The 9,270-nt window shown below is 38.7% G+C and overlaps 1 protein-coding gene across 1 annotated transcript in view; it reads right to left on the minus strand.

Moving 5' to 3' along the window:
• PTPRN2 (protein tyrosine phosphatase receptor type N2) overlaps positions 1-9,270 on the minus strand; it is a 519,027-nt gene that overhangs the window by 460 nt on the left and 509,297 nt on the right. Inside the window, exon 19 of the mRNA XM_029284276.1 lies at positions 6,877-6,950. Coding sequence (XP_029140109.1) covers positions 6,877-6,950 — 74 coding nt within the window. The remainder of the gene's footprint in view (positions 1-6,876; positions 6,951-9,270) is intronic.

Raw genomic sequence — 9,270 nt, forward strand, 5'->3', positions numbered from 1 at the left:
ATATCGTCGCAGGATGGAAGCAGTTCCTAGTAAGGCCGCCTTTTGCAATTGACTAATGGCGAATTTGTCAATGCCAATGGTGTTCAAGTGGTGCTCCAGTTGTTTTGGGATTGCACCCAAGGCGCCTATTACTATTGGTACTACCCTTGCTTGCTTTTGCCACAGTCTTTCTATTTCTATTTGTAGGTCTTTGTATTTTTTGATCTTCTCCAGTTCTTTCTCGTCTATTCTGCTGTCTCCAGGCACTGCCATGTCCACTATCCAGACTTTTTTGTCTTTCTTATCAACAATTGTTGTTGTTGTTGTTATTGTTGTTGTTGTTGTTATTGTTGTTGTTATTATTATTATTATTATTATTATTATTATTATTATTATTATTATTATTATTATTATTATTATTATAAATGTCAGGGTTAGTTTAGTGAGCAATCTTCCATATTGCTTGATTATTGTTATTAAAAGTGACCTTAACTGAAAGATACTATTTAATACTGCAAATTGTTCACTGATGTGAAAAGATTGTGAACAATAAATAATAATATGAAAATCCTCTCAGTATGAAGTGGATAACTGAACAGCAAGATATGGAAAATAGGTGTCAAATCTGTTTCCTAGATCTTTCTCTCTCTCTCTGTCATAAATTCTTAAAAATATGAGGCATACTTGCTGACTTTAATACTTGAATCCTTAGTCTTGGACTCCCAGTTTCTTTCCAGGCAGATATAGATACCTGTAATCTTAAATAGTGGCACTATTTTATTTAATCATGTGTTTCTGATTATAAATTATTCAGAAGGATTTCAAAAGACTGGAACATTGCTCCGATTTTTATGGTTTAACTCCCAGACTTGAACTTATACATTCAATTTCATGAGGTATCTGGATTTATTGCTTGAGTCAAAAAAGATGGAATTAAGTTGTGGTTTAACCAATATGTTAACCATCCATGTTATTGGCCACCTTCAAAAATGTGGTTTATTCTGGTATAGCATTTTGTTTTTGCCATGTGAAAAATGATCAAATATTATACCCTCAATCCTAAATTTTTGAAACTTCACTATCTTTTTTTTTTAGTTAGAGGCACATTTTGAGTATAAATTTTGTAGAGATTCATAGGACAGGAAAAAATACACTGCTCATATTCTTCAAGTCTACTGTCATACCTCTATTTCCAAAATGTAAAATTCTTCCCTAATGAAAGAATTCATTTTATACACACAGCATTGCACTTATTTATCTGAAACCTGGCAATCTTATTCTACTCAGAAAATTCTATTATGTTTGAAATTATTTATGCAAAAACAAAATAGGTACAATTAGTTTAAAAATAAAATAGTAAACATAAATAAAAATATTTGTCAAATGAAGTTTTAAATTTAGACTGAAATTGAGCTGGTTGATAACTGACATATAGCTGAATTCTCACATCTGGTAACTTCTTGTCGATGATAAAATTAAAATGAATTAAAGGAAAATTGAGTACACATTAAATGTTTTCAACAATGGAAAACAGCTCCCCAGAGTCCTATACAAGGAGATGGCTACAGAAACTCAGTAAGTGGTGGTTTGTTGGCTTTCAAGGTGGTAATGGTATGATTATGTGGCATCAAATTGCTGGCAACCTTTAGCAAATACATAGATTCTCTTTAGGTGGATCTGTCTCCAAGATGCTTCAGGTCTGCTCATTAATACTACAGTTAATTCCATTAATCTTGTTGCTGGTTGTTTTCCTCTCTTGTTTTCTTCTACCTTTCACAGCATTACAGATTTCTAGCTCTTTGCATATTATGTTGAGCCTGGTCATTTATCCTCTGAGTGAGAACTTGGGGTTGCTTTCTTAGTTGATCCATTTATTCGTTTTCTTTGCTATCTACTGTATGGTATTCTCAGGAGTCTTCTTCATCACCAATGTTTAAAAGTATCAATGCTTTTCTATACTGCTTCTTCAAAGTCTAACTTTTAATTTCCATAAACTGTTAGAGAAAACTACTGCATGCAGAAACCTCGTTTTGTAGGTATGGATACATCCTGGCATCTGAATATATCTTGTAAGGCCTTCAGGATTCCTCTACCAAGTGCTAGTCTGTGCTGTATTACTTTATTGTTAGTTCCTTTACTGCTGTTAATTGATTTTAAAAGGAAGAAGCTACCCACCATTTCAGTATCTTTATTGTTCATTCTAAGGCTAGTTGCTACATCTGCTGCCCTGGTCTTTTTTATATTTAACCTTAGATCCACTTTTTCACTGTGCCTTTTGACTTTCATTACTAGAGCTTGCAGATAATTTGCATTTTCAGCTATCAGAGTAGTGTCATCGGCATAGGACAGATTGATGCTATTTCTTCTCTCATTTTTAACCAGTAGTAATGAGCAAAGTTCCGTATTAACTTCCCTTTCCAGTACAAGAGCTTCCTATAAGTGGAAAATATTTTTAAGATATCTTGGATATTGACAACTTTACTATGCAATATTTCAATATACCCCTTTCATCTTCATTTTATCATCTTTAAATCAGTGTTCTTTAGCACAGAGGTTCCCAACCCCCAGTCTGGGGACCAGTACTGGGCCGCGGCATGCCAGCAACCGGGTCACACAAACAAGCAGAGCCTCATCCGCGGGATGGAGGCAGCATGCAAAACCATACCCCCTCCGGTCCATGGAAAAACCTCTCTCCAGGGAACCGGTCCCTGGTGCCCAAAAGGTTGGAGACCTCTGCTTTAGCATACTAATTTAAGGCTGGAACTTCCTTCTGAGTTCAGAGATCTTTTGGAAGACTTTTTTTTTTTCTTGTCTATTTCCAATTTTAGTATCTTTACAGATTAATTTTTGTTTACTTGTTTGTATTCTGTCTTTACTATTTTTACAAATAACTCAAGATAGTGAAGTTATCCAACATGCCTTCTTCCTTCTATTTTCCCCACAACAACAATCCCGTGAGGTGAGTTGGGTTGAAAGAGAATTACTGGCTCAAGGTTACCCAGGTGACTTTACAGATATTGTTGTAATACTACTTCTTGTCTCTTTTAACAGCTTTCAGGAATTGTTATCTTCCTAAGATATTTTTCTTTCTTGGCTATGGCTTCTTTTTATGGTCAGTTTTCACTATTTGTTCTAATAGTGAGATGCTTTCCTCTGAATCTGGATCTTTAGCAGAATTTTTTTAATATTCATCCTTAACAGCTTCTTTCAGTTCATTGCACAGTTCGTCTGGTTTCCTATCCATGATGTTCAAAAGCAATTCTTTATATTCTCCTTAAAATTATGGAAGCATGCTGAAGATCATATTGTGGTTGACTATCTTTTCTTCTTTGGCTTAACTTGGAGCTTGCATATGAACAGTTTATGTTCTGTTTCATAGTTGGCTTCTGGCTAGCTCTATCACTAACTGGTTTGGTTTTTAGCTTTTTTTTAATTATGCTTTTATTATTTTTATAACTCAAGGCAGCAAACATACCTAATTCTCTTTCTTTCTATTTTCTCCATAACCACAAGTCTGTGAGGTGAGTTGGGCTGAGAGTGGGTGACTGGCCCAAAGACACCCAGCTGACTTTGATGCCTAAGGAAGGACTAGAACTCATAGTCGCCTGGTTTCTAGCCTAGGTCTTTAACCGTTAGATGACCAAACTGTTTTGTCACAAGCAGTTGCCTTGGAGCTTACAGATGTCTGGGAAGAGAAAAGCTGCAATTTAGTAGGAGAGACAAGCTGTTTAGCAATTCATCTGCTGAGCTTGTAGTCTCTCCTTAACTTCATTAATTCTCTAAGACATTCTTGGAAATATAGTGAAGGTAACAATATATATTTGCCAACACCTTTGCAGAATGCCATTGAGAAATGGACATTTGTCTAAAAAGAAAAAAGGATATTCCTTCATATTTGGGATAGGATTGGACTAAACCTACCATACCTACTCCCGGTCAACATAGCTGGCTTTGGAAGGAAGGAAGGAAGGAAGGAAGGAAGGAAGGAAGGAAGGAAGGAAGGAAGGAAGGAAGGAAGGAAGGAAGGGAAGGAAGGCTTTTTAAAATCTTTCTTTCCTTCTTTCTTTCTTCCTTTTTTTCTTTCTATGCATCTATATCTATATGTACATATACACACATACATACACACAGTACAACATACATACAGATGTGTGTATATATACCTATCTCTATATCTGTATCATCTACCTATACCAGCCACAATGAAGGATAGACTATCCAATGAAGGATAGATACTGTATTTGATATCTATATTTTTGAGAAACTAGAAAAGGGAAATTTTGCCCTTTCTCACACTAAGAGGCTAGAGAGCCTCTGAGATGGTCATTTCCTGGATTATGTACTTGCCTCATTCCATTACTATATTACTAACTGTCTTATGAGGAAATCCTAAAACTCACTTGGTTTCTGTTATTGTAATTTTGTGTACAATTATTTATACTGCTTGTAAGCCATATGAGAAAATGACTATCTCTAAAAATGAGATATAAATAATTTTGCCCAATTTCTAACTACTGCACAAATATATAAGTAACTTGAATCTAATCCTTTACTTTTCTATTCAGAACTCCAGAGACAGTAAGGGAGAGAAGAAACTGGGGGGGGAAAGCAAACAAAGCAAATAAAAAGAGCAGTGAGTTTTCTGCTGCAGCAACAGAGCAAGGAGAATGAAAAAAAGTGGTAGAAAAATCATTTTTTGGTTTTTTTTTTCTCCACGGAAGAAAAAAATATATGTTTAGAATTGTATGTTCTGATCGGAACACATTTGACTTTAAATATTAACCAAAAGTTTGAAAAAAGTGAAAATCAAAACGAGAAAACTAATTTATTTTAGGTGTTTTGGTGGTTTGGACTATATAATTCATTTCATTGCATGTTTCACTGTGGAAGAAAGAGGGAGTCAAATCAGTTGCTTTGTTTAAAAACAATCTGTAATCTAGAACAGAGGTCTCCAACCTTTTGGGCACCAGGGACCGGTTCCACGGAGAGAGGTTTTTCTGCGAACCGGAGGGTGCGTGGTTTTGTGTGCTGCCTGCATCCCACGAATGGTGCTTTGCTTGTTTGTGCAGACCGGCTGCTGGCATGCCCTGGCCGGTACTGGTCCACAGACCAGGGGTTGGGGACCCCTGATCTAGAAGCTGGACTTGTTCTGGTAATCCTCAATTTATGGCCATAATTGAGCCCAGAATTATGGTCGTAATCATGCTGGTCACTAAGCAGGTCAGCATATGACCATGCCCAATTTGATGACTTCTGCAGTGGTTGTTAAGTGAATGATATTATCATTAAACTACCGTGTTTCCCCGAAAATAAGACTGGGTCCTATTTTTTTTTGCCTCCAAAAGAGGCACCAGGTCTTATTTTTGGGGGGAGAGTGTCTTTTATACTCACCGCTAGCACTGCCCAGCTGGTCCACTTCTTTTGCAGCCGAAGGAGAAGCTTCATTCTGCAGCTGGGAATGGAGCTCTGGCCTGCATTTTGCAGTCAGGCCCTTCTGGAAGGCTTCTGCAGCCGATTCAATCCATAGCTTGGTTCTCAGCTGCAGAGGCCTTGCAGAACCGAGCTCAGTTCTCGGCTGCACTGGCCTTCTGGAAAGCCCTGTGACTGAGAAATGCAGGTCTGGCTGAAGAAGAGGCCTCAGAAGAAGAAGTGGGCTGGCGAGGAGAGGCTGGCTGCAAGGTAAGCAGGTGTGGGGTGCGTGGGGCAACTCCACACCCCCACCCCAATTTGATTTTAACTAGGGCTTACTTTGGGGGTAGGGCTTATATTACGCCCTTATAAGCTAGGACTTATTTTTGGGGTAGGACTTACTTTTGGGAAAACACGGTAACACCATGGTTGTTAGGCAAGCCCATTATACGCAAAAAGTGTTTTTTGCCAGCTGGCAAAAAAAAAAAAGTAAATTGCAGGGAGGGCCCTGATCATCAGAACTTGGAAACCAGGTCAGAAGGAGCTCTGGGAAGGTCTGTTGTAACTTGAATGGTCGCTAAGTGACTGGTTGTAAGTTGAGGACTACATGTAACTCTCAAATAAGTGAGTGAAAAGGAAGCTGAGGAGGCAGATACATTCTATCCAACACTTTTTCTTAGTGAAGTGTTTATAAATGCACATATAATGAATATATTCTGTCTCTAAAAATGAAAATCTAGTTTTGGTGCAAATTTCTCTTAAAAATGTATTAATTTTCCATTATTGTTAATGTTAGAAATGATTTTTATAGGCAGGAAAAATAAATGTAATTAAAAATGTATTTTAGTGTATTATTTTTATGTCTTTGGTACAATTTAATTATCATTTTTATCTGGCTGGTAAAATTCCTATTAGTCCAATAATCAAATTATGAGATTCTATTTTGATTTAAACATTTTGATGCTCCTATCACTTAGTATTTTTATCGTGGAGGTTTTATGGATAATTTATTGGAACACGAAATTTCTTTGTCTTACTTTCTTCAAATGTACCAAATATTCTTGGCTAATTATCTGTTTCCAGCTTATGGCAGGGGTGGGCAATTATATCCCCTTTATGCCTATGCACTTCAACTCCCAGAATTCCTGAACTAGCATGGTTGGCTCATGAATTCTGGGAGTTAAGTCCACAGGTTGTAAAGGGCCATAGTTGTCCACTCTCTGGCTTATAGGGACATTTTTTGAATGTATCTGATATAAATAAGTCTAGATGAGTAGAATTGTTTTCGGTATTGTTTTATTTATTAATCTAAAGATGTATTTGATTTCATATTAACAACAATAAGAATTTTACCAAAACCAAGAATAGGTTATTTGCATTACAAAAAAAATCTACAAATGTTTAACCATATACAGTTTAATGATATTTATTACCAAATAGCAATTCATAGAATTTGTGTATTAGTATTTAAAATCTAAGTGACTGTACCTTTGTCTGGACCATTCCAGGTCTTTGATCTCTTAAATGCTCCAGAGTAGCAGCAATATCAATTTCTTTAGCACCTGTAAAGTATGGAAAAAAACCAGAAATATCAATTGAGCTGTGTTTAAAGCAATGATCATACATGCTGCATCTCTCCATCTTCTATTGATTTCTCTTTGGGCTTATAGTCCAGTAAAATATTATATAGCAGTGGTGGCGAACCTATGGCATGCGTGCCAGAGGCGGCACTCAGAGCCCTCTCTGTGGGCATGCGCGCCATGCCCTGGAGATGGCAACCATACCTCAACCAGCCGCCCGCTAACTCGAGGTCCCATGTGGCCGGATGCATCCCAGCACGGCTGGTTTCCCTCCCCCCATCCCATCCCTCCTGGCCTCGCATGCTCTCCTTTTCCCAGGCACGACCCATTGCATCGCCTCCTCAGCTGTCGGCTGGCCGTTCAGCTCAGAGGCGGCTTCTCTGAACTGCTGGCGGCAGGCTGCGGAGCCCCAGAGTGCGCCAGTCAAGGGGCCGACTGCTGTGGCTGCTGATGGACACTGTCAGCCCCTATGCGCTCGCTGGCCTCTGTGTGCAGGGGCCGATGTCAGGCAGCAGCCGCCTTGGCCCCTGCCTTGCCTTGCCTTGCTCTGCGACAATGGCACCCCCATCCTGCCATGCCATGCCTTGCCCCGCCTCGCCCCCAGGACAAGCCTCCTGCCCACTGCCCCACCTGCCAGAGACTCCCTGGATCTCCCCCAACCCTGCCCGGCCCCCACAGGTGTCCTTCCCCATGAGCAACATCGAGGTGACCACACCCAACCAGTCTGCCATGACCACCACAGCCACGCCCACCCAGTGCACCACGCCCAACTGGCACCCGGTGATAAATAAGTGGGTTTTGGGTTGCAGTTTGGGCAATCGGTCTCTAAAAGGTTCGCCATCACTGTTATATAGTCTCAGCAGACTTGGCAGGCTCATAAAATTGGAATTCAGAAAGTAAGGGAGAAAATCCAAGGGTAGCTTTTCTTAGTATTAGCTATTTTTTAAACAATAATTATATCAAAAACTATTTTTGTAGGGTTGGCAAGGCGGGTTGTATGACGTGTGTGAGTTCCGGCACCTTTTTTTTTTTTTTTTTTTTTAGAAAAAAAGCACTGTATATATATATGTACATGTATATGTATAAATGGATATATATTTGTTAGCATAAAAAACAGGGTTAAAAAATTGTAAGATGTCTTGATTTTCATACTTGATACACTATCCATATGATTTACTAATATCCGATTTTCACTTTCTTTGGCATTCATAAACCATATTGGGGAGATTAATGGCTATCATTTGTTTGTTCAGTCTATTTGTTATTGTGTTTTTATTTAATTTCCATGTGTATAGCATCTGAACATGCGAAAAAGACATTCAAAAAGATTCTGTCTGAAACATTCCATTACTTTCATTATGAAGTGACTAAATCATCACATAGTAAACAAAAAAAATCTATATTTGAAAATTGTTCAGGTCTGTGATGGGGAAAGTAAGAAGAGGGACAATAATCATATTCACAAACTCTATATAAAGTCAGTATAATATAGCTAGTAGCCTGGAGGTGGGGTGGGGAGGAATCTCAGGTTTCCGAGCATCCATCCTGTGATCACGTGCCTATGGGGCTGGGTTCAGCATGATGTTTTACAGTGGCCAGAGGTGTTTTATGGTCCATAAGTTGAAGACTTACTTAGTAGTAGTATACTAGAACTAATATAGACGCCTGCTGAAACTGGATCATTAAGAATTAAATTAAGTCACCTGAACTCTACCATGATGTTCACCTTCACAGACAAAACAATTCAGTGGGAGGAAAAAGTCTGCAACAGAGAACTGCTTCCAAACCATTAGCCATCCAGGCTAGTCATGATAAAATGACAGTTAATTCCAAAGCAAATAAGTAAGCTGGTTTGCGGTTTGCTGATATTTTCCTCTCTCACATTACAGGCATTAATGAAAGCACTCTTTCATCCATATTAGCATGTGAAACAATGTTTCCTAGACAAATTCTTTTTCAGGTATAAATTGGCAATCCAACAATAAAGATAATTAACACAAGCCTAAATCATCATTAAAATTGAGCATAATTGAAAATAATGTGTCTTTTTCAATTGGAACATAAATACTGGTAATTTGATAATACATCCATGTATTGGTGACTGGCACGCAACTTGGGTGTCCTCCTGGATCCACGGCTGACACTGGAAGATCATTTGTCGGCCGTGACCAGGGGGGCGTTTTATCAGGTTCGCCTGATCCACCAGTTGCGTCCTTTTCTGGACCGGGACGCTCTGCGCACGGTCACTCAAGCTCTCGTCACCTCCCGCCTGGACTACTGCAATGCCCTCTACATGGGGCTC

Source organism: Protobothrops mucrosquamatus, unplaced genomic scaffold, assembly GCF_001527695.2.
Source record: "Protobothrops mucrosquamatus isolate PMUCROS unplaced genomic scaffold, P.Mucros_1.0 scaffold482, whole genome shotgun sequence".
NCBI lineage: Eukaryota > Metazoa > Chordata > Lepidosauria > Squamata > Viperidae > Protobothrops > Protobothrops mucrosquamatus.